Source organism: Propithecus coquereli, unplaced genomic scaffold (assembly GCF_000956105.1).
Source record: "Propithecus coquereli isolate 6110/MARCELLA unplaced genomic scaffold, Pcoq_1.0 Scaffold175, whole genome shotgun sequence".
Taxonomy (NCBI): Eukaryota; Metazoa; Chordata; class Mammalia; order Primates; family Indriidae; genus Propithecus; species Propithecus coquereli.
This window is the reverse complement of record NW_012142190.1, coordinates 1,708,740-1,734,427: the sequence shown is the minus strand read 5'-3', so window position 1 is coordinate 1,734,427 and position 25,688 is coordinate 1,708,740. Positions and strand designations below refer to the sequence as shown.

General features: G+C 36.4%; 1 protein-coding gene across 1 annotated transcript in view; it reads left to right on the top strand.

Moving 5' to 3' along the window:
• KATNAL1 (katanin p60 subunit A-like 1) overlaps nucleotides 1-15,830 on the top strand; it is a 97,646-nt gene extending 81,816 nt beyond the window's left edge. Inside the window, exons 9-10 of the mRNA XM_012642118.1 lie at nucleotides 14,208-14,370; nucleotides 15,632-15,830. Of these exons, the coding sequence (XP_012497572.1) occupies nucleotides 14,208-14,370; nucleotides 15,632-15,830 (362 nt within the window). The remainder of the gene's footprint in view (nucleotides 1-14,207; nucleotides 14,371-15,631) is intronic.
• Nucleotides 15,831-25,688: the final 9,858 nt, after the last annotated feature.

Here is a 25,688-nt window from a genome sequence, read left to right as displayed (position 1 = left end):
CTGCTTTCAAGATTTGTCTTTGTCTTTGAATTTTGGCAATTTGACTATAATGTGTCTCAACTTGCCTGAACTTTGGGTTCATCCTACTTGGAGTCCTTTTGAGCTTCTTGAATTCAGATGTCCATTTTCTTTCTCCTACAGTTATGCTTTATTTTGTTATACTTCTCTTTATTGTACTTTGCCCATGATTTTTTTTTAATAAATTGAAGGTTTGTGGAAACTCTGTGTCAAGCAGATCTATCAGCATAATTTTTTCAACAGCATGTGCTCACTTTGTGTTTCTGTGTCATATTTGGTAATTCTTGCAATATTTCAAATGTTTCATTATTGTATCTGTTAAGGTGATCTGTGATCAATGATCTTTGATGTTACTATTATAATTGTTCTGGGGTGCCACAAACCATGCCCATATAAGATGGCAAACTTAATAAATGTGTATGCTCTCACTGTTCCACTGAATGGCCATTCCTCCCTCCCTCTCTTTCTTCAGGCTTTCCCATTCTCTGAGATGCAACAGTATTGAAATTGAGTCGAATATTATTAATAGTCTTCCAATAGCTTCTAAGTGTTTAAGTGAACAGGAATGTCACATATCCGTCATGTGAAATCAAAAGCTAGAAATGAATAAGCTTAATGAAGAAGGCATGGTGAAATTAGATAGGATGAAAGGTAGAACTTTTATCTCAAACGGTTAGCCATGTTGTGAATATAAAGGAAAAGTCTTGAAGGAAATTAAAAATGCTGCTCTAGTGAACACATGAATGATAAGAAAGCAAGGGAGAAAGTTTTAGTGTTCTGGATAGAAGATCAAACCAGCCACAACATTCCCTTAAGCCAAAGCCTGATCCAGAGGAGGGCCCTAACTCTTCAATTCAGTGAAGGCAGAGAGAGATGAAGAAGCTGCAGAAAATAGTTGGAAGCTAGCAGAGGTTGGTTCACAAGGTTTAAGGAAAGAAACTGTCTCCATCACATAAAAGTGCAAGGTAAAGCAGGCCGGGCGCGGTGGCTCACGCCTGTAATCCTAGCACTCTGGGAGGCCGAGGCGGGAGGATTGCTTGAGGTCAGGAGTTCGAGACCAACCTGAGCAAGAGCGAGACCCCTGTCTCTACTATAAATAGAAAGAAATTAGCCAAACAACTAAAAATAGAAAAAATTAGCTGGGCACAGTGGCGCGTGTATGTAGTCCTAGCTACCCGGGAGGCTGAGACAGGAGGATCGCTTGAGCCCGGGAGTTTGAGGTTGCTGTGAGCTAGGCTGACACCAATGGCACTCTAGCCCAGGCAAGAGAGTGAGACTCTGTTTCAAAAAAAAAAAAAAAAAAAAAGTACAAGGTGAAGCAGCAAGTGCTGGTGGAGAAGGTACAGCAAGTTGTCCAGAAGATCTAGCTAAGATCATTGATGAAGGTGGCTACACTAAACAACAGATTTTCAATGTAGACGAAACAGCCTTCTGTTGGAAAAAGGTACCATCTTAGACTGTCATAGGTAGAGAGGAGAAATCAGTGCTTGGCTTCAAAGCTTCAAGGGACAGGCTGACTCCCTTGTTGGAGCTAATACAGCTGGTGACTTGAAGTTGAAGCCAGTGCTCATTGACCATTCTGAAAATTCCAGGGCCCTTAAGAATTATTCCTAAATGCGGTGCCTGTGCTTTGTAAATGGAACAACAAAGCCCGGATGACAGCATATCTGTTTATAGCACAGTTTACTGAATATTTTAAGCCCATCATTGTGACCGACTGCTTAAAAAAAAAGATTCCTTTCAAAATATTACTGGTCATTGACAGTGTACCTGGTCACCCAAGAGCTCTGATGAGGATGTACAGAGAAGTTAATGTTGTTTTCATGCCTGCTAACACAATGTCTGTTCTGCAGCCTGATCAAGGAGGAGTCATTTTGACTTTCAAGTCTTATTATTTAAGAAATACATTTTGTACGACTGTATCTGCCACAGATAGTGATTCCTCTGATAGATCTGAGCAAAGTAAATTGAAAACCTTCTAGAAAGGAGTCAGCATTCTAGACAACATTAAGAATATTTTTGATTCATGGGAGGATGTTACAACATCAACATTAATAGGAATTTGGAAGAAGTTCATTCCAACCCTCATGGATGACTTTGAGGGGTTCGAGACTTCAGTGGAGGAGTAACTGCAGATGTGATAGAAATAGCAAGAGAACTAGAATTATTAATAGAAGTGGAGCCTGTAGATGTGACTGAATTCCTGCCATCTCATGATAAAACTTGACTGGCTCAGGAGTTGCTTCTTAAGAATGAACAAAGAAAGTGGTTTCTTGAGACGGAATCTACTACTGGTGAAGAGATACTGTGAACATTGTTGAAATGACAACAAAGGATATAGAATATTTCATAAACTTAGTTGATAAAACAGCCTCAAGGTGTGAGAGGATTGACTCTAATTTTGAAAAAAGTTCTACTGTGGGTAAAATGCTATCAGATAGCATCGCATGCTACAGAGAAATCTTTCATGAAAGGAAGAGTCAGTGAATGCAGCCAGCTTCACTTTTACTTATTTTAAGAATCTGACACAGCCTTTCCATGCTTCAGCAATCACTACCCTGATCAGTTAGCAGCCATCAATGTTGAGGCATGACACTCCACCGGCAAAAAGATTAAGACTCACTGAAGTCTCAGATGATCATTAGGATTTTCAGCAAGAAAGTATTTTTTTTAAATTAAGGTATCACTACTGGTTTTTTTAGATGTAATGCTATTGCACACTTAATAGACTACAGTATAGTGTAAACATAACTTTTATATGCACTGGGAAACTTAAAATCTGTGTGACTTGCTTTTTTTGTGATATTTGCTTTATTGTGGTGGTTGTACCCGAACCTGCAGTGTCTCTGAGGTGTGCCTGTATTTGGGAAGTGTTGGCCATTATTTCTTCAAATAAGCTCTCTGTCCCTTTCTCACTCTATTTCTTTCCAGAACTCCCATTACATGTATATTGGTCCGTTTTATAGCATCTCATAAATTTCTTAGGCCTTTTTCATTTTTCTTTTTTTGTTTCTTTGACTTGATTTCACATTCTCTGTCTTTGAGTTCACTGATACTTATGCTTGATCAAGTCTTCTGTCGAAACCCCTAGTGAATTGTTGAATATAGTTATTATATTCTTTAGCTCCAGAATTTCTCTTTGGTTCTTTTTTAATGCTTGTGTCTGTTTGTTGAATTCTCATTTCATTCATGCATCGTTTGACTTCATTTAATTGTTTTTCTGTGTTCTCTTGTATAACAGTGAGGTTCTTTGATGATTATTTTGAATTCTTTGTCAGATAATTCACTAATCTTTTTTTTTTTAGTATGGTTCCAAGATATTAATTTTTTCCTTAGATTGGGCCATGTTTCTCTGTTTCTTCATATGCCTTGTTGTTTTTTGCTGTGATTCGTGCATTTGAAAGAACAGCTACCTGTTTCAGTCTTTATGGACTGGATTTGTACAGGGGAAGATCTTCACTAGTCATTCCGGCAGGAGAGTCTGGAGGCCTCTCCAACCTTTTATGTAGATGCCTCCTCTCTGGGGCTTGTGTATGTAATTTCCCAATTAGAGAGGTTTGCTGATTTCTCTTTCAGGAGCTTGTAGGCTGTTGCTCCCTCTGGTGTCTGTCTGTGGTACTACTGGATCTCTGGTGCTGCAACAAGGGCTTAACTTTCTTTTGTTCTTTGTGGACCCCAGGCCTCTAAGGTATGCCAGTTCGATCAGTGCTGTAAGTCTGGTGAGGCAGGAATCAGTCCCTTGGACAGTCTTCTGAAAAGCCGGAATGTTAGACACATTTTCCACTCTTGCTTTCTTTCCCAAGTGAGAAGCCACAAGCTGGATACATTCTCCCAATCATACGGAACTGTGCCAGCTTTTGTCTGTGGTATTATAAGTTGCTTGTGCTACAGCAAGCTGCTGAGCTCTCTTTTGTGTGCCTGCACCAAGTCTGGCAAGACAGGAAGTAGTCTCTTGGGCAGCCCTCTGAAAAGCTGGAATGTTGGATGTACCTTCCACTTTTTCTTTCAATCCCAAGGGAGAAGATGTGAGTTGGGCTTTTCCTCCCAATTGCACAGAGCTGTGCTGGCTTGGGGAATGGGCTGACTTGGTTGAAATGAAATGGCTTTTCTTACCCATTGCAGGTTTGAACTTGCCTGTGGTGCTGTGACTTCCTAACTGGTTTCTAGGATTCTCAGAAAGGCTTTTTGAAATGCATATTGTTGTTAAGTCATTGTCTCTATGGGGGGACTTCTAGAGGAATTCTGGAGCTTCCTATTCTACTACTTTGCTGATGTCATTCTTGGCTACTGTTGTTTTTTGATACGAGGTCAGCTACCATTCATATTATTGTTTCCTTGTGTTTATTGTGTCTTTTTCCCCACTGGCTGCTCTTTTTGTTTTTTTTTAATTAACTTTATTGAGGAATAATTTATATACAATAAACTTTATCCATTTAAAATTTGGTGAGTTTAACAGTTGTATACAGCCATAAAACCACACCACAATCAAGATGTGGAGACCATATCGTTTATCCTCAGAAGATTCTTGTGCCCCTTTGTAATCCATCTTTCGCTCTTCTCTCCGTCTCTCTTCCCTCAGGCAACCACTGATCTTATTTTTGTCAGTATAGATTATTTTGAATTTCATATCAATAGTCACATAGTATATATTATTTTGTGACTGTCTTCTTTCACTCAGCATGATGATTTTGAATTGCATCCATATTGTTTGTTATTTTGTATTGGTGAGTAATGTTTTATTGTATGAACATACCACAGATTGTTTCTCTATTCTCTTACTTATGAGTGTTTGGATTGTTTCTAGTTTGGGTTATTGTGAATAAAGCTGCTGTAATGTTCAAGTGTTTGTGTGGACAAAAGTTTTCATTTCTCTTGGATAAATACATAGGTATTTCACATATAGATGTGAAATGACTGGGACATGTGATAGTGATAATATATGTTTAACTATAGAAAATAAGTTGGCATTTTCTTGAGTGGTTGTCTTCTATTGTTGTTTTTAAGATAATTTATCTTTGTGTTTTAGTAGTTTGACTATGATGTACCTCTGTAGGGTTTTCCTTTTGTTTATCCTGCATTTACGTTGGACATTTTCATATTGTTGTATGGGCCGTTGGGACTCTGTTAAATTTTTTTTCAATCTTTTTTCTTTCTATTCTTCAGAATGGATAATTTCTATTCATCTATCTTCATGTTCACTGACCCTTTCTTCTGCAATCTCCCATCTGCTTTTAAACCTATCTGGTGAATTTTTCATTTCAGATATTAGATTTTGCAAATCTAACATTTCCATTTGGTTATTATTTTTTTTCCATTTGTTTATTTTTTATAGTTTTCATTACTTTGCTGGAATTCCTCATTGGCTCATTCATTTTTCTCTCTCTTTTCCTTTAAATCTGTGATATTCTTCCCATCAGAAGGTGGGGCTTAATTCCCTCTCCTCACATACGGACGTAGTGATTTGCTTCTAAGGAATACAATATGGCAGAAGTGATGCTAAATGATTTCTGAAACTAGATCCTAAAAAGGATAATATTTGCCTGGCTCTCTCACTTGGATCATTTGCTTTTGGGGAAGCCAGTTGCTATGCCACGAGAACACTGAAACAGCCTGTGAATTAGCCCACATGGAAGGAACTGGAAGTCTTCCACCAGCAGCCAGCACCATTTGCCAGTCGTTGAATGAGCTGCCTTTGCATGACTGGAATCCTGACCCACGTGTTGACTACAGCTTCATGAGAGACCCTGCGTTAGTCAGGGTTCTACAGAGGAAAGAGAACCAATAGGATGTGTATATATGCAGAGAAAGAGATTACTTTTAGGGAATTGGCTCACACAATTGTGGGCATCACAAGCCCAAAATCTGCACAGTGAACTGGCAGGTAGATACCCAGGAAGAGCTGATGTTGCAGTTGAAGTCTGAAAGCCATCTGCTGGTGGAATTCCCTCTTCCTAGAGGGAGGTCAGTCTTTTGTTTTATTCCACTGATTAGATGATACCCACCCATGTTATAGAGGGTAATCTGCTTTACTCAAAGTCTGCCAAACTGAATGTTAATCTCATACAAAAACTTCCTCACAGAAACATCCAGAATAATGTTTGACAAAATGTTTGGGCACCATAGTTCAGCCAAGCCATCATAATAAATTAACCATCACAGACCTTAAGCTAGAACTTCCTAACTAAGCTGCTCTTAAATTCTTGGTGCACAGAAACTGTGAGGATAATTTGTTGTTCTAAGCCTTTAAGTTTTAGTATAATTGGTTCAGAAATAGATAATTGGTATACTGCTTTATAGATTTGTCAGCTAATTCCAGCATTTGATTCATCTGTTTCTATTGGCCGCTTTTGAATTTTCTTGATTATGGGCCACATTTTTCTGTTTCATATGTCCAGTAATTTTTATTGTATGCTCTACATTGTGGGGAGTCTGAGTTAATGTTGCTTTTCGTTAAAAGGGTGTTCTGGCAGGCATTCAGATTACTGGCAAAGTAAGAAAACTTCATATTCCTGTTGGCTAATACATGAAAGCAGTTGCCTCTTGTATTTTGTCTCATTTTATATGTTTACCATCAGAGGGCAAGTCTGGTACTAGTTATTTCGTGGCCAGAAGGGGAAGCCTCACCTTTGAATTTTGAAACATAATTTTTATAACACATTCCTTGGTTACTTTTGTGACTAGACCTCAAGGTTGTACAATATAATTAATTGATAGATTTTTAGCTCACATTTTCCATTTTATATTGTCTTTTCTGGGTGTTACTTTGTATTCTATTAATTTTAATCTCATTACTTAAAAAGAAAACTTTTCTTTTTCTTAAAATAGTGTTTAATTTACTGATTGAGCTCATAAAATAATAAACTTATTTAAAGCAATAGCAGAAGTGATTAGATTTAGAACCCATAAATTGTCCTGGAGTATTACACCTCCCAGAAGTAACTCTTTAGTGCCTGGCCCTCTATTACGTCAGTCTCATGAAAATTTGAAATTTGAGTGATTTGTTCTCATTTCTGATTTTATAAATTTCTTCTTTCTCTTCTTTTCCCTTTTTCTCTTCATCTTTGATTTCTGAACAAAACTTGTGTATGACATATAGTATATTTGAAAGTTTTTAATTTTACTGACCATATTATAGGGATTGTAAAGAAAAATTAATCCTGATGGGAGGGGGAATAAAATTTTTACTGCTCGAACTGGCAAATTATTCACACTTTTGTTCTTTGAACTTTTAATTCACTATAGAAAGGGAGAAAAAAATATTAGAAAAATAGTTGAGTACAGGAAGTTCGTGAACTGCTGAGGACTGCTTAGGTATTGGGGGAGGGGCATACTTTATGTTACTATTAGGTCATTAAATATGAAAAGTCCCATTTCAAACCAAAAGTGTAGTTTATTATATCTCAAACAGGAAGCAGTAACTATCAACACAGTTTTGCTGTCTTAATGGTAGCTTGTTCATGCCAGCAGCGACGAAGCCTGGAGAGCAAGTGGCGATGAAATCGCGAAAGGCATTTTCCACAGCTTGTTGAGAATTGAATATTTTTCCTTGCAAAAAGTGGTCCAAAGCCTGGAAGAAGTGGTGGTCAGTTGGTGCAAGGTCTGATGAATACGGTGGATGACAGAGAGTTTCCAAGTCCAACTGCCGTAGTTTGAACAGCATTATTTGTGCGACATGTGGTCGAGCATTGTCTTGCAAGAGGATTGGCCTGTCTCTATTGAACAGTTTCGGCTGCTTAATCACAAGCATCCTTATCATTTTATCCAATTGGTTGCAGTAGACATCTGCTATAATCAATTGACCAGGTTTCATGAAGCTGTAGTGAATAATACCAGTGCTGGACCACCAAACAGATACCATTAGCTTTTTATGATGAATATTCGGTTTTGGACTGTGTTTCCAGGACTTTGTCTTTATCCAGCCATTGTGCTGAACACTTGGAATTGTCAAAAAGAATCCATTTTTCATCACATGTAATAATATGATGTAGAAATGGTTCGCCTTTATGATGTGACAGGAAAGAAAGGCAGGCTTCAAGACAATTTCCCTTCTGATGCATGTTTCATTCATGTGGAACCCATCTATCCAAATTCTTTACCTTGCCAGTTTGTTTCAAATGGTTCAATATTGTTGGAATAGTAACGCCAAACCTTGCTGCTAATTCATGCATAGGTTGAGATGGATTCGCTTCCACTACAGGTTTCAGCTCATCATTATCCACCTTGGTCTCAGGTCACCCACGTGGCTTATTTTCAAGATTGAAATCACCAGGGATGGAAATTCTGAACCATCGATGTCCTGTGCATTCATTAGCCACATCCTTCCCAAACATTTTGCTGATATTTTGATCTATCTGCACAGCATGGGTTCCACAACGGAACTCGAAAATAGCATGAATTTTTGACTTATCCATGGTTTAACAAAAATTGCTCTAAAAAAAATTTGAAAGATAATCACAAACCAAGCTGTGCGTTTGAAAGACTGAGGATGTACCTTCACAATAAAAATAAATCAAGAAGTGTCAAAGTGAAATGTCAGAGATATCAACTGTCAAACTTAGTACTTAAGGAAATCAGACATTTCATACTTGATCATCTAATATAAAGATAGGAACTCAGTTTCTTTTGGAAATATAGAAGAAGAAAGTAAATTTGGCTGATTAAAGGGCTTCCTTCTAAGCTTGTTTCCCCCTACGGAAAGTTTGTGTCTGTTATAGCTGATCACATTTGAGTGCTTCTCTTTGTTCATTATGCGCCTGAAGCTGTGTATGACCATGGAGAAATGCTTTCCCCAAAGGGCTTCCGAAGCGAAATATTAAAAACAGTTGATCTCATGGAGACAGAGACCAATGGTTATCAGAGGCTGGGGAAGGGTAGCAGGAAGGAGGGATAAAATGGGGATGATTAGTGGGTGCAAAAATATAGTTAGATAGAATGAACAATATTTGATAGCACAACATAGTGACTATAATCAACAATAAGTGAGGGTATACTTTAAAATAACTGAAAGAGTAGAATTAGAATGTTCCTAACACAAAGCAATGATAAACGCCTGAGGGGATGGATACCCCAGTCACTCTGATTTGATTAATTCACATTGTATACCTATATCAAAACATCACATGCACCCTATAAAGATATGCAACTATTATGTGCCCATAATAATTAAAAAGAAAAAATGTAAAAATGGCTTCCAAACAAATAATTAGAACTCTGCTCTTTGTATTATAACTTTTTCTAAATTATGGCATCAACCACCTGATAATCTAATGAATTCCTTTCTTCAGTCCCCTTTATTTAATCATATCTTGCTTGTAGACTGACCTCCTAAACCTCCAGGGCATTACAGAGTCTTCTAGACTCTGAGTGATTCTAGCTTCCTATCACATCAGGGTCAGAGTCCTTTTATTTTTTAATTCTTTTTACTGCAAGTTCATACATTATATGTCCTATCTGTGTCTGTTTTCATCTCTCAGTATTCTGTACGTTCCTACCTTTGTCTTCCATTTTGGTACACACATGGCTGCTTCCGTTTCCTGGGTTGTTCACTCTTCCCTTCTACTTAAATTTTATTTACTTTTCGAAGCTGACATTGAAGCATACCTACTCCATGCAGTCTTTTCCCCTGGCCTGTCTCACTCGTGTGGACGTCACTTCCCTGGGTGTTTCCTCTGTGTTGGTGCCGTCCCAGATGCTTATGGATAGAAGGGATCCTGGGTTTCCCTGTCTCCCCAAAGTCCTGTGGGTTGATTGGTGGTAGGGAGGAAGTGAACATTTGTTCAGCGCTGACTGTGGGCCAGGCTTAAATCTGTTAACTCACTTAGCCCTCACGATAGCCTTTATGAGGTAGATTTTGTTTTTTATTTTACAGATGAGGAAACCGAGGCACCCAGAGGTTAAGTATCCTACGTAGAACAGCAGAACAGACTTGTGAGTGCAGGCAGTCTGGCCCCAGCGTGCACACTCTGTCCCCTGCGCTGAACTGCTCAGTGTGCTTAGGAAGAGTTGAATGAGAAGTGTTGTATGAGTCTCTTAACTATGTTTATGTAAACTTAGAATGTGTATTAATTTTGTTATATAGTATCAGCATTTCTTTACACTATTAATAACACATTAATCCCTCATTAAATCTTTTCACAAGGTTATTAAATATCATTAATTTAGTTTTAATAGAGTTGATAAATCTTACTCAAAATCTTCTAACAAATCACTGATATAACCAGTATTAGAAGTTAATTGCCCCCAAAATCATAGTTACTAGGGAAAAGGAGGATGCTTCCCCCTAAGCTTCAGTACCACCAGGTTCTCAATTAGGAACAGGTTTATGTTCCAAAGTTAATTTTAAGTTGGCTGTCTGGAACTTCGTTTCTACGGGAGAATATATTAAACGTGGTGTTTGGGTCCTTGGGAATGGTATTCTAACATTGGGCCTATAATAACATGTATGTGCTCATACTCCTTCACTAACATCCATTCACCTGCTCTGTGTGGAGCACTGTGTAACAATGTTCTTGTGTTAAAATTGGCAGTTCTTCCTTGCTCATCAGGAGCATAACCAGCTTCTGTTGCAGTAAGCATAGGAGCTTCCTGCCCTCCCCCACACCTCTTGCCATCCACCTGAGTAGATGACTTCTTTAGTCTCTAACCCACTTGTTTACCAGGCATACTCCCTGTGAGCTGCATGGTGGGCCTGTTGGCTGGGGTCAAGGTTAGGGAGCTCCCAAGATTAAGGATTTCTGGTGGTACAGATTTTCTAGTCACATCCTTTCTTTTCTCTGGCAATCCCAAATAATGCCTGCTTGCTTCTCCTTCCACTCCTCTCAAATTGCTTTGCTTTGTCTCACTTTGGCGGTGTGTGTGTGTTTGTGTGTGAAATATAACTCAGACACAGAAACATTTATTTAAACGTCCAGTTTACCCAGTAGTTGGCAAAGCAGACAGGCCTGTAACCACTGCTAGGACAAGCAGTGGAGCACCATCAGAACTCCGCAGCTCCCTTCCTGCCCTCTGCTGGTAGTAGCTGTTTTTCCTCCTGTGGAAGTAGTTTATTGCTTTTCCTTATAATTTTATCACCCAATAATGTATCCCCAAGCAAACAGTTGTACCTCCTTTTAAACTTTACATAAGTGAAGCCACACAAATTGTGTTCATTTGTATCTTGCTGCTTTTCCTAGGTATATTTTTAAGATTCATCCATGTTGCCACATGTAGATGCATTTCATTTTTGTTGCTGTGTGGTATTCCATTGCATACCACACAGTGTTTGCTAGGGCTGCCATAAACAAATACCAAAGACTGGGTGGCTTAAACAACAGAAATTAATTTTCTCACAGTTCTGGAGGCTAGAAGCTGAAGATCAAGGTGTGAGTAGGGTTGGTTTCATTCTGGGGACTTTCTCCTTGGCTTGTAGATGGCCATTTGTTCCAGTGTTTTCATGTGGTCTTCCCCTTAAGTGTGCGTGTGTCCTGATCTCTTCTTATAAGGACACCAGTCATATTGATTAGAGCCCACTCTTAAGACCTCATTTTGCCTTAATTACCTCTTTAAAGACCCTGTCTCTAAATATGGTTATATTCTGAGGTACTGGGGACTGGAACTTTAATGTAAGAATTTTGGAAGACATGATTCAACCCATGGCATCTATTATGTGATTATACCACAATTTATCCATCATATTATTTGATGGACATTTTGATTCTTTCCCGTGTTAGGCTGTGATGAACAATGCTACTGTGAACATTCTTACATGTGCATAAGGTGAAAATGCCTGAGTTTCTTTAGGCCAGGGATGGAGCATTCCATCCTAGGAGTGAATTGCTGGGTCATATTGCATAGCTGCAACATTAATAGGTAAATCTAATGTGTTTTGCAAAGTGGTTCTTCCAATTTACACTCCTACTAGTCTATGACAGTTCCTGGTGTTTCACATTTTTCCAACACCTGGTATTGCCAGACTTTTACATTTATACCAATCTACTGGTATGCAGTGCTATCTCATTGTGCCTTAAGTTATATTTCCTTTATTATTAAAGAGTTTGAAAATCTTTATTGTCCATTTGGACTTTGTGATACAGCTGATCAGATCTTTTGCCCGTTTTCTATTGGGTAGTCTGGCTTTTTCCTACTGATTTACAGGAATTCTTTAAATACTTTGGATGTAAGTCTTTTGTTACTTATGTGTTATAACTGCCTTCTCAAACTCTGCAGCTTGTCTGTTTTCACTGTGTTTACAATGTCTTTTGATGAATAGAAAGTCCTAAGTTTAATGTGGTTGGATTATCAATCTTTTCCTTTGTAGTTGATTTTTTGAATATATTATCTTGAGAATACTTCCATGAGGTCATTAAGATATTTTCCTATATTATTTTCTAAAATACTTAAAATTTTGCATTTTAGGTTTAGATGTAATATATCAGACACTTATTTGTGTGTATCGTGTGATGTAGGACCTGATTTCATTTTTTTCCCTGTGGATAATCAGTTGTTCTGGTACCATTAGTGGAAAAGACATTCCTTTCCCTCATTGCCTGAACCACCTCTGTCATAAATCAAGTGTCCGTAGTTTACGCTTCGATCTGCTTCTAGGTACCTTGTAATGTGTCATTGATCTATTTGTCTGTCTCCACAAGTGTGATTTGAATCCTATTACTTTGTAGTAAGTCTTAAAATCTGATAGAGCAATTCCTCCAACCTTGCTGTTGCTCTTCCAGAGTGTCTCTGTGGTTCTTCATTCTTTCCATTTCTGTAAACATTTCAGTGTGTTCTTGTCAGGTTCCACAGACAACCCTGTTAGGAGGATCTTAATTGGAATGCTTTGGCTTTATAAGATGAGTTGGGGGAGAATTGTCAATGTCAAGAAAGACAAAACAAAGTAAACAAAAAATAAACAGTGGGGAACTATTTTAGTTGAGAGAAGACTAATGAGACTTGGTAACTAAATGCAATATGTGATGGTTTATAAAAGTTATAAAGGCCTGCTGTAAAAGGGGAAATTTTACTTTGAATTGTTTATTGGATGATTTTACTGATGTACCAGTGTTAGATGTCCTGATAAGGATGATAAATGTATGTATACCTTTGTTCTTAGGAGATACATGCTGGAGAATTTAAGGTGAAGTATTGTGATGCCTACAGCTAGCTCTCAATTCAAAAAGGGGGAGGGGAGGGGAGGCGAGGAGTGGAGGAGGCAGCTAGAGTGATAATGGCAAAATGTTAACAGTTGGCAAAGTCGATGAAAGGTAAATGGGTCTTCATTGATTTCCACCCCCACCAACAGATTTAAACATTTTCAGAATAAAAACTGAAGAAAATTAAATTTCATTTTGTGTCTCAGAAAATAGTACAGAGCCAGATAAACCGGTAATGAGTTATCGTAGTATGCTATGTTAAGCAGATTTGCACTAAAAACAATAGTGAAACGGCAGGCATAATTGATTATTTAAAAAATTTGACAGTTTGAACTTAACTGAAAACACATTTAAGTCACACTGGCACAGCAAATGTCTGTGGGCTGGCTCTTTAAGTCAAAAATACATTAGTGAGGCTTTTAGGTTTTTTTTCTTTTTTGCCAATTTCTGATTTCCAGGAAAATTTTTTTAAACTACTGATGAGAGTTCTGGAAATCTCCTGTATCATACTAAAAAGTGAGCAAAGTAGTTCATACATAGGAGTTATACTTGATGCAGTCTAGTTTCCTTTTGTTCTTGTTGCTGTTGAGACAGAGTCTTGCTCTGTCACCCTGGGTAGAGTGCAGTGGCATCATCATAGCTCACTGCAGCCTCCAACTTCTAGGCTCAAGTGATCCTCCTCCCTGGGCCTCCCAGAGTGCTAGGATTACAGGCATGAGTCCCTGCACCTGGCCAGGAGTTATGCTCTCAATGCAGTTTAGTTTTGTAAAACTAGGCTAAATATTTTTTACTAGAAGCATTTCTAGTGCTTGAATACTAATGTTTATATTTCTCATATTCCTTTGTTTTCACAGCACATATCCTCACAGTCTATAATGAAATTTCTGAGTTTTGTTTTAATGTGTAGTTATTGCAGCAAAAACGTATAGGAAGTTAACTGATTCTGTGAGTCATGCAATGAATTGGTAATACTAGTGGACTCACAGTTACTGACTCTTCTTTGCATTGGCCTCTTTCTTTTCTTGAATGTTAATATATGATTTCTCAGACAAATGATTTGTAAAGTAAAACATCTAACACAACAAAAAAATCTTCCAACAGCAAAAGGAAGAGCTGAGCTTCTGAAGATCAGTCTTCGTGAGGTTGAAATAGATCCTGATATCCAACTGGAAGATATAGCAGAGAAGATTGAGGGCTATTCTGGTGCTGACATAACTAATGTTTGCAGGTATTTTTTTTTAATGATCTGTGATCTTAGACATTAGTTATAGGTTTGACAGGAGGACCAGTCTTAATATAATTAGCCCTTGATGTGAAAGCAGCTACTTAGTTCTTTGAAATGGTTTTTTTCTGTTTAACTTCATTGGTCATTGTTAGATGAATAATTATGTAACAATATATACACTGATGTTTTTGATCTTTTGATTTTTAAGAAATTATTGTGTCTAACTTGGTAATGATTTTTGACAACCTAAGGTTAATTTAGCTCTATGTTAGAGCCCAACCGCATCAACATAAAGTATAATAATATCATTTAGTTTTGGTTGGCATTATATGACCACATGCAGATGAACAAAGTTGATCAGTTTAAGCCATGGAAGATATATACACAAGCACATGCACATACACGTTTTTAAATTTCTCTTTCAATTTAGCAACATTTTTAGATAATTCATATTACTCAGTGAAGAGGACTTTTTTGTTTAGATCTTATTTTTATTTTTCTAAGATTGACTTTAGTAGCCTTTCTTTAAAGCCATAACATCTTTCTCTTACCTTTTCTGCTAGTATTTTTTCTCTGTGCATCTAAGTTTAGTGGCACACAATAAGCTCACAATAGTTTCTACTATCACTATAGTAAAATATCTAAAAATTTGAAATTTTGGTTGCTTTGGCCTTCTTAATAGCTTTTTTGTGATCACAAATCATCCATTTCTTCCAGACCCTCATATTTATTTACAGTTGGTCAAATAGAGCTGAAAATGGGATCAGGGGAAGCCAGGGCTTATGCTTTTAGTTGCCCACAAATATTCCATGTAGGGAATTTCATGTGCTCTATGTATGTCCCCATATTCATGTTCCAGAGAAAGAGGTTCCTGGCTTTACCACTCTAATTAGGCTGTAGACAGACCAGTCTACGGTTTGAATTATCTTAACAATAGCCATATACTCATTTCCGAATGTACAGTTCAGTGTTTCAAAGTTCAACTTCAATTTCCTAAACTTCTTTGTTTGTCCTTGAGGAGTAGGTGAGAAAGAAAATTCAGTGCTACCTGAGCTCAACCTAGACTTTTAGGGTTCATTAACTGTACATTTCATGTTTTAAGTTTTTTGATTCCTGTTTTAACTTCTCCTCAATCCTCAGGATGGAAAATTCTAAGCAGTATCATAAAAACACGTAAAATGATCTTGTGAATGTTTCCCCATAAGTTTGTTACAATTGAAAGTGTTTAAAACTATACTGTTGACTGATTTTGGTATATTTTTAGGGATGCGTCTTTAATGGCAATGAGACGACGTATCAATGGCTTAAGTCCAGAAGAGATCCGTGCACTTTCTAAAGAGGAACTTCAGATGCCTGTTACCAAAGGAGACTTTGAATTGGCTCTAAAGAAAATTGCTAAGTCTGTCTCTGCTGCAGACTTGGAGAAGTATGAAAAATGGATGGTTGAATTTGGATCTGCTTGAATTTCTGTCAGCTCTTTCATTTCTGGTATTATTGTTTATAAAATGTGAAGAAATTCCTGCAATTTTTTTTTTAAAACAGTTTTTGAATTTTTCATTGGAGAAATTTCCACTTAAAGGAAAAAAAATCTAAAACCACAAAGAATACTAAATGTAGTTGAGAAATAAGAAAAGCTACATAGAGAGCCTGGTCATCCTGTCCCCCAGCTTTGTGCTGGTATTCCACATACTCACGCACTCATTTTTGCACCCCCAAGCAGTCTGCCAGAGAGGACGAAGAAAGTGAGCAGTGTGCTATTTTAGGAACTTGTTTACAAGAGATTTAGAAGGACCTCTATTTCTCAGGTGTATTTGTCAGTTTTGTTTTTTTTTTCAGTTCTTTGTCAGCTTGAGGGACCTATCTATATATATTGGTTTTTAACATCAAAACTGTGTTTTGTGTCAAATTCATTATTTATTGTTAAGAGAAGAATGATAGTATATTTTGGAGGAAATGAATTTGCTAGTTAAACCTTTAGAATTCAATTATTACTTACTGTTAGAATCTACCATATGGTTAGAATTTTTACTCCTCCCTCCCCCTACCATTTCTTCTGTTAGCTGTTTAATCATTTCCTGAGCTTTTATTGAGGAATATCCTCATGCTCTGTAGTTTTTGAATCATTTTGCCAGATTGTTTCTCTGGTCTTTAGTATTTTTTGGCTGGTGCTTCTTGTATTTCATATTAGAAAGGTAGGAAGACTATTATGATTGCATTAGATTCACTTCTTTCTTCTGGACTTCTAAGTTTGTTTTCACTTTTCTTTCAGTATGTTGAAACAGATACAGCCATTATTTTTTTCAGCTCCAACATGGTTTGATTTTTGTGGAATTTAACTTTAGTGTTTGAGGTACATACTTTGACATTCTGAACAATTCCACTCTCTTGCAGCTAATGCGAAACAAACAAAATCTTTATAGTTTTCCAGACAGCTTGTTTAACAAAACAGCGTTGAAAGTAATAAATGATGTTCATTCAGAAATTTTAAATTCTTCCTTGTCTACGTTGAGAACTTGCACACACAGTAAGATTAGGATAGAAATCTGGCAGGCTTACTCAGTACAGCAGGTATTAGGCAATACAGAGAAGCCACAAAAAGTAAATGGCATATATCTAATCATAAATGAAGTATCCTAGTGTTAGTGTTTATAATTACATTTGTCCTGTTTTGATTATTAGGCAATCTATGTTGTAATAGTTAAGCTTTTCAAAATTTATATTTGATGATATCCTGAATTCTGAATTTTGGATAGCACCTACTGGTTTAAAACTAAAATTAACATAACATTTTAGGCATTAAAAAAAAACCTCTTAACATCTTGTTTAAGAGGTTTTATTATTTTTTTCCCTACTAAGAACTACAGATGCCTTATGTTCTTTTTAGATAAGTCTGACTCTATTTAAACTTCGCTATTCATCTGATGCTATAAATTGCCCTCTTTCCTGAGACACGGATTATAAGACTTGAAATCATAAGGCATCATGATTTTATTGTAATGGAATTAAGTCATCTTAAATATTGAAGTGAAAGGTTTTCTTTTATTTATGAATTTTTAAAATAAATCAGTAAATAAACCCACTAAGATTATCTTGCAAACTATTGCCATCCAGTAATGTATTTTTTTCCCCTGAAGTCTTAGGGACAATTGCTAAAACACTGGTTTGTGATTGTTAAAACTTGTTTTTAATACTTTAATTGATTGTTAGACTTTTTCTGGGTTTTGTGTTATTTATCTTGGCATGCATTTAATTTTTTTCTGAATTCTTTATGAATAATGACATGGTAATTGTGATTCTTTGATTGCCGGTTTGGCAGTGTTTGGAAACTGAAACTTCCTAGAAGCTTACCTTTACTATGTTCAGTGAGTCAGGTCTGTTTTTTTATTTCCCTGTTTTCTCATTTTGCTCTGTCAGTGGATGGTAAATGCTTTGTATATCTTAACACATTGACTGCCACACTAGAAAAAAATTTTTTTTTGCTTGGGGCCACAGTGTTGTATTATGAAAACAGAATAAAAACTTCGAAAACAAAATGATCCTTTCTAATTTAATGAAAAATTTGTTATTTTTTATTGTTTTCTGTGCATGAGTTATATGCAACCCGAAAAATAGTTCTCCCGGCTCCTAAGGTGAAGAGACGTGTGAGTTACGTATGCCTCATGAGGCCCCGAGCTCAAAACTAGCATGAGTTAAATACAACTCACATGGCAGTTAATGTGTTAAACCCCTTAAGGACCTTGAAGAGATCCCTTAGGTGTAATCCAGCATATAATGTATATTGTATATACATTGTCTTTATTGCAAAAGACAGTATGTTGCCTTACCCAGAATGAGATAGAATTGTTTTTCTTTGTTTTGTTTTTCTGTGTTGTGTTATCAAAGTAGAAATATTTGGTTCCTTTAATCGTCTAAAAACATGAGAATTTCGAGTTCTGAAGCATAATCATTTTAGGACTAAGTTATGTAGATTTAATAATTCTGCTTTGCAGATACTTGATCAGGTAGTCCCTTCATTCAGCAGACACATATTAGTTGCTTACTGTGTGCAAGACACAATGAGTGGAAGCTCTGTGGCTTTGAAAGCTGGACCAGGCAGTGCAGTCTCAACTTGGCACTCTCTCTAATGACTACCTCTGTGTAGCTTTGGCTTCTACTACTGAAACTAGTTTAGGTCATACACGGAGAGTGCAATAATCTGTGTGTGCTTTGGAAAGATAATATATAAAAGTTTTTTTCTCTCCTTTTTGCTCCTTAAATCTGTTTTAAAATTAGAACTGATATCCATTTGTTTAAACAACATATAACCATTATAGATCTATTTTAACAAACCAGTTCTTACCATTTTCTAAGCTACGTTTATTATAAACATGTACACATGTAATTATGGTAAATATATACACATGTTATATGTTTGCTGTAAAGATTTTGCTTCCATAATTCCTTTTTTTAAGGAAATTAATATTGGTGAAATGTACCAGACAAACCACTCTGTAACGGAGGCTGCAGCTTTCTAGTTAGCCAAGTAGAAAATAGACAGTGGCATCACAGACCATATCTTCTAGCCTATAGCAGTGTAGTCATTCCAGAATGACCAAAACATACATTAGGCTTTGACTACTACCTCCCAAAATACCAAGCCATCTTGGAAGGGGAACATGGTGTGGTCTAGCTGTATAGATAGGGGCTTTATTTGAACTACTGAGATTGCAGTTTTTGTAATATGATATTTGACTCTCAAAAATTAGGATGAAATCACTAATTACTCAAAAAGTAAGCACGCAGGTATCTGGTGAATCTATGAACAGGCATATAGGTCTATCAGGGAAAAATATATATTAATATATACAGCCCAACTTTACAATATAATTGACACTCTTTCACTTTGCTATGCATAGCCTGACTCTTTTGAACATGAAATTATTGAAACTTTTTATTTTTGGATAGCCTGAGTTCATTTGAATTCCTTCCTTGAAAGTAAGTTTCTATATATATACACTGCTGAATCTGTGATGAGAATCATAAAACAGTAACCAGTTGACATGGTTGTATTTTACATGTTTTACTTTCCCTGTACCCTAACTTGAGATAAAATGAAGGGCCTAGGCAGATATTGCATGTGGTGTGAGTGGATTTCCATTCCTTCATTATTGTCTTTGTTATTGTCTTTCTTTGCGTAACAGTAGATTCCCACTCTTCCTTTTATCTTATTAATGATAAATCACCTTAGAATATATTCTGTATAATAGGCATAAAAAGTTAAGGCTGTGTTCTGGCCTTTTCGAAGAAAAGGACACCTAAACTTGTATGAGGTAAAAATCATAGCTATTCTCTTTTTTGTATCTTTTTTTCCTTAACTGTTTTGATTGTATATTTTTAACATACTACTTAATTTGTGGTGCACATAATATTTATGTGAATCTAAGACTGTGTCACAATAGAAAAAGGTAGAAATTATAGGTGGAGGACATGTTAGGGGGCTAAAAATATCTAAACCTCAAATGTTTTACTCTCGTTTTCACTATTTTTGCAGAAAAAGCAAAAAACTCTTGTAATTACTACAAGTTTACTTATTTATACTTTTAAATTAGGCTTTCATATTTATTTAATTTTTTTGACATTTGTTTTAAATATGTGTTTCTTAATGTGAGTGGAAACTGTATGAGTATTTGAAAAAATCAAATCCTTAAGTTAATAGATGTGTTCTTAAACATTCACTTTGTTAACAGTAATTCTTTGAATTTTTATTAGGTTTTTTTGGCTTTGGACAACACTTTAGCTTTAATAATATTTCTAAATTTCCACTGACTTATTAATAAAAAGAAAAATATTAAGGTAATGACATAAAATTATTTTTATTTTACCTTTCTCATTTCTTGAGAAAATAAATAAAAATTAAACCTGAATATTGCTTTATCACCAGCGGTGGGTAGGTTTTTGTCCATTTGGAAATTTGGCCCAACGAATAGGAAATTAATATAGAGAAGTTTCCCTCTCACAAAAGGGCTCCCATTTGTTTTATGTTCAAAACTCTGAAATGCACTTTTACTTTACAGTCTCTGAAATGACTCACTTGCCCTTTGGAAAACCTGAATCTTTGCACATGTTGTTCCCAGAGTCTACCTCAGTTAACCAGGCTTAGTTTTAGGCAAGAATGAATTTAATGAAATTCAGTTCATCATCTACACAGATTTGTTTCTTTAAGCATTTCCTTCCTTTCTGTTCTTTCTCTGTTCCCATTTGCTTTATTTTTTAACCTTGAATTTTTTATTTAAATTATTTTGTCTTCTTCTGGCAAAGACTTATATTCCTAAGTAAGCCTCTCTGAAATGTCTGAATTCCTTTTCCCCTTTGTTGTGGCCAGCTGCATTATTTGAGTGTATTTCTTCTAAGCAATAGCTTCAAACACACTCACATCCTACTGTTTTCTCATAGCTTCATAAATACAAACTAATGTGGCAATATTAAAATTTTTGGAGTCTAACTGTTCCTGTGTTCATTCTCTAAGGACCCAAGTACTCCATGAAAACACACAAAACTGGACAAATATGTCTATCCATATGGTGGTACGGCAGCAGGGAGTCACCTTCAGTTAACATTGTTGTAGACGCAGTATTGGGGGATCACTGCATGTTATGATGGCTTGTAAATGGATTGTTAAGATTTCTGTTTCAGTGTTTTGTCTCACAGTATTTGAACCTAATTTTTAAAAACAAGATGTTTATAAATTGTATTTATTAAATACGTTTTTCCTTACAGTTTGTGCTGCTACTTTGCTAATCTCATGAGCTCAGTTGTGTTTGTGTAGGTTGTAACTTGGTAATAAATTTCTAGAGTGTTGGTTGTCAGTGTTTTCTTTGTGGTTCATTTTGATCTACAGTCACAGGTCCGCTTATTGCCACCAGTGGGAGCAACAAACCTCCTACTAGTAAGGAATGGCTTTTCCCAGAATTTTGTTCTCATAAAATCACATATTGTAAACTTGACATTTTGTGTTTGCTGTGCATTATACCAAGGTAGAATGCGAGTTTGATACAGGTAAGATGTTTGTGTTTTCAATTCTAACTGGTTTAATAAATAAATACACTTGTCTTATTTGTGTAGCACCATTGCAAATTGATGTTCCATTTGGTGAGACTCAGATGACGGAGTCTTATGACCCCCTTCAAACAGTTTTTTAGTTAATAGGCTTTATTTTTTAGAGCAGTTTTAGGTTTACAGAAAAATCGAGCAGCAAGTATGGAGCTCCCATAAATTCTGCCTCCTACGCCTCAGGTTCTCGTTTTATTGACATCTTACATTAGTGTGGCACATTTGTTAACAATTGGTGAAATGATATTGATCTGTTATTATTACTGAAGTCCACAGTTTACATTAGGGTTCACTTTGTGTTGTACAGTTTGGGGGTTTTGACAAAAGCATAGTGCCGTGAATCCATCTTTACAATATCATACAGGATAATTTCACTGCTCTGAAAAATCCCTTGTGCTCCACCTGTTCATCTTTCCCTCTTCTCCCAACCCCTGGCAACCACTGATCTTTTTATTGTCTCTATAGTTTTGTCTTTCACAGAATGTCATATAGTTGGAATCGTAGAATGCAGCCTCTTTAGACAGGCTTCTTTCACTTAGCAACGTGCATTTAGTGGTTCCTCCGTGTCTTTCTGTGGCATGATAGTTCATTTCATTTGAGCACTGAATAATATTCCATTGTGTCCATGTACCACAGTGTGTTTTATCTAATCATTTATTGAAGGACATCTTGGTTGTTCCCAAGTTTTAGCAGTTACGAGTAAGGAAAAGAATTAGTGAGACATAAGCAGGAGACGTCTGTGCTAGAGCCGTCTCTCTCTCCCTTCAGTCCTTTCTCCGTTCCCCAGTGTGTGTGGCTGCCTAGTGATGTGGCAGGGAGGCAGTCAGGAATTTAACTGGAAACTGTGAGGGAAGACGTAAGCATTGCTTGGCTCCTTCCCATCCCAGCATCAGCTGCTGCCTTTCTAATGGATGAGCAGAAAGGCAGGGCCGAAGTCTCACCTGGATAGTTCCATCAACTCGTGCCCAGATTCTGGAGGCCGGAGCTGAGGTGCTTCCCCTCCCAGACTGGATGTTACCACAGTGACTGCACCTGGCCCAGGCACATGCGGGGCCTCACCTGGGCATCCTGCTGGCTCCTACTACATGCAGAGTAGGTGAGACAGGGATCAAGGGGGCAAGCACGTGTGTTCAGGGGTTGTTACCCTCTTTATGATCAACTCTTATGGCCACCGCTTCCCTAGTTTTACTTACTCTAGTATCTTCTGTGTAAGTTTTGAGAGGCTCACTAGGAATCTACAACATTGAAAGCTGAAATTAAAAGCAAATGACTTGGTCTCCTCATCTTTTAGGTGAAGAGCTGAACCCATGAAGATTTAAAAATATGTGTTCAAGATCACATTCTGACCTGGGAAACAGAGCTGCTATCTATTTCTGGTCTTGAAGAATGCTGCAGACAGAACTTAAAGAAAGCGAGTCAGGCAGCAAAACATTTGCCATGGACCTTTAAGGCTGTAGCATGGTACCCATACAGATAGTCACACAAGTTGATTGTAGTTAAGAATAAGAAATAAAAGATAAATTGACAACGTGGTGTTGAAACTAACATTTACAATGTTTACTATGTGCTAGATACTTTTATTGTAAAGTTTGTATTAAATGTATTAAATTTATGTATTCATACATTAGCCCTAAGATGTGTTTACTATTCCTTCTTCTGCAGAAAAGGAAACTGACGGTTATAGAGTGACCTGTTCTAGTTGCGTGGCTTCTAAGAAGTGGTAGAAGGATCAGAACCTAGATCAGTTTAGTTCCAGAGCCCATTTCTTTGCCACATTCCAAGATTATGTTGAAGAATGTTAAACACACAAAAAAGTACTCAATTCTTGAAATAAATACGCTGCATTCACTTGTGAGGTTATCATCACTTTTTTATCTTCTTTGTTACAATGCCTTTTTATCAGGATTAGGTCGATTACTGTGATATGTTCTGTCAGTATTTATGTTAACAGTGAGAGTGCGAAAAAAGGAGACTCTTGAGTTGTGGGATTTAAATGAATTTGGGACTTCTGCCATTTGCTCTATCAAAGTGCAACTATTGTGCTTCAGGGCAAAGCTTTATAAAGTGAACTAATTCTAAGAGCATGAATTATATTTAGGCCACCAACTTGAGTGACATAGGACTCTGACAATTATTTTTATTACTAAGATCCCCGACAGTGCTCTGCTAATTGGCTGACAGCCCCAGAGCACTTAGCTGGATGTATAGTTGTCATCAGAGCATAACCAAGGCTCTGGGTTCAGTGTCCATATTTGAAGCACTACCCCAGAGCTGTGTTTAGTTCTGAATGTTCAAAATCTTTCAATTAGCACATCTTAAATAATTTTTTAAGCACATGACTAATCACAATATGACTACTGTATTCCATAGCATAAATCCTAAACTGTAGTGTTAGTAATTATTACGTAATTAGAGATGGATGAATTGAGCTTCATTTGCAGTTTATAAAATACCTGAAGGTATTTTTTAAACATTTTGAAATGTTTTGTAGTATTTCTCAAACTTAACCAAACATATTTCCTCTAATTTTTAAAACCCTGGTGTATTTTAGGGAAATATAATCCATATGTTTCTGATTCATTTGTACTTAACTCATCAAAGTTGTTTTTTAAGAACAATTTGGTTTCCAGGAAGCCTGAGGCACCCTTTTATGAATTCTGTCAGTCCTTAAAAGCCTTTTCCCAATCAAAACTTTTTTTCCACAAAGATAAATAAGTGTGGATGAAATGTTTTAGTTTCATTTACAATACAAAGCCCATATTTCAAAATCTAAGCTAGTTCTGAACTTAGGATAATAAATTATTCTGCCTTTACTGTAAGAACTCATGTCATTTGTTGCTTTTCAAAGCAAGTATCTGCAAAGGGCTTCTAATAACTGTGCTCTCTTGAAAACACAGAGCATTGACATTTTTATACTGTCTTCCCAAATTAATAGCCAAGATGACAGGTGGGTTGATCAACATACCAAACTAAATCAAATAGTTATTGGGGATCTATCATGTTTGCTGAGTATATTGTGAAGGATTGTTATAAATACAATATCCTAGGATCTACTCCAGATCTACAAAATAAGAAGGAGTGTTTTTCACCTGAGATTTTCTTTTTACCTGTATAAATTTTAACAAAACATATTTCAAATTAAATTAATAATTTATTGTGAAGTAACTATAATTATTCTCATCTCTCTTTATACATGTTTTTTTCATCTCTCTTTAGGAGTGTTTTTCACCTGAGATTTAGTTCAATAGGTTTCTGTTGCCTAGCAGTAGGTTTTTGAGAACAGCTTTTTGTGTAGATTTAATTGAACAAGTTGATTTTATGAAATCTTAGAAAAAGTAAGGTCATTGCAGTGAAGGTAAAAGGAAATATGCTGACAACTAGTTGGTCAGAATGTCATAAACCATAGTGGCTCTGGAAGAGACTTGCAGAAACATAGCAACAAAAGAGTGACGTTTGCCCAGGGTAGCTAGAAAGTGCATTCAAAAAATATTCATGTGGCTGGGTGTGGTGGCTTACACCTGTAATCCTAGCACTCTGGGAGGCCAAGGCAGGAGGATTGCTTGAGCTCAGGAGTTCAAGACGAGCCTGAGAAAGAGGGAGACCCCATCTCTACTAAAAATAGAAAAAAGCTAGCTGGGTGTTGTGGCGAGTGCCTATAGATAAATACATGAGGCAGGAGAATCGCTTGAGCCCAGCAGTTTGAGGTTCCTGTGAGCTATAATGACACCACTGCACACCACCTGGCATAACAGAGTGAGACTGTCTCAAAAAAAAAATTCATATTAAAAGAAAGGCACCATTTTCCTTGGTTCTCACTAGGGAATTGTGTAAAATATGTATTTGCTAATAACAAGAAATAGAAATAATAATGTCTTCAGTTCCTACTTCTAATCGAAACTTATTTTTTCCTGAGTTCTTTAGTATGCGATTATTAGACAATAAAAATATCTTTTCTGTACATTTTAGAGTAAACTAATTTCTTACATATTTCATTAGTTTGTGCTATCAATGAACTCTTAATATTTCAGGAAAAAAAATTTTATGATAGATAAATTCCTTTTAAGAATTAACCCTTAAAATTTTCTTTGAGCCAAAATGCAAAACCTCTTGCTTTAGCGGAGACTTTTTCCTTTTATTTTGTATTCTCTTGCATAATAATTATTTTATGTTATAAAAGAAATATACTGACAAATTCATTAAGATTTTAAAAAGCAATATCTGTAGAAATCGAA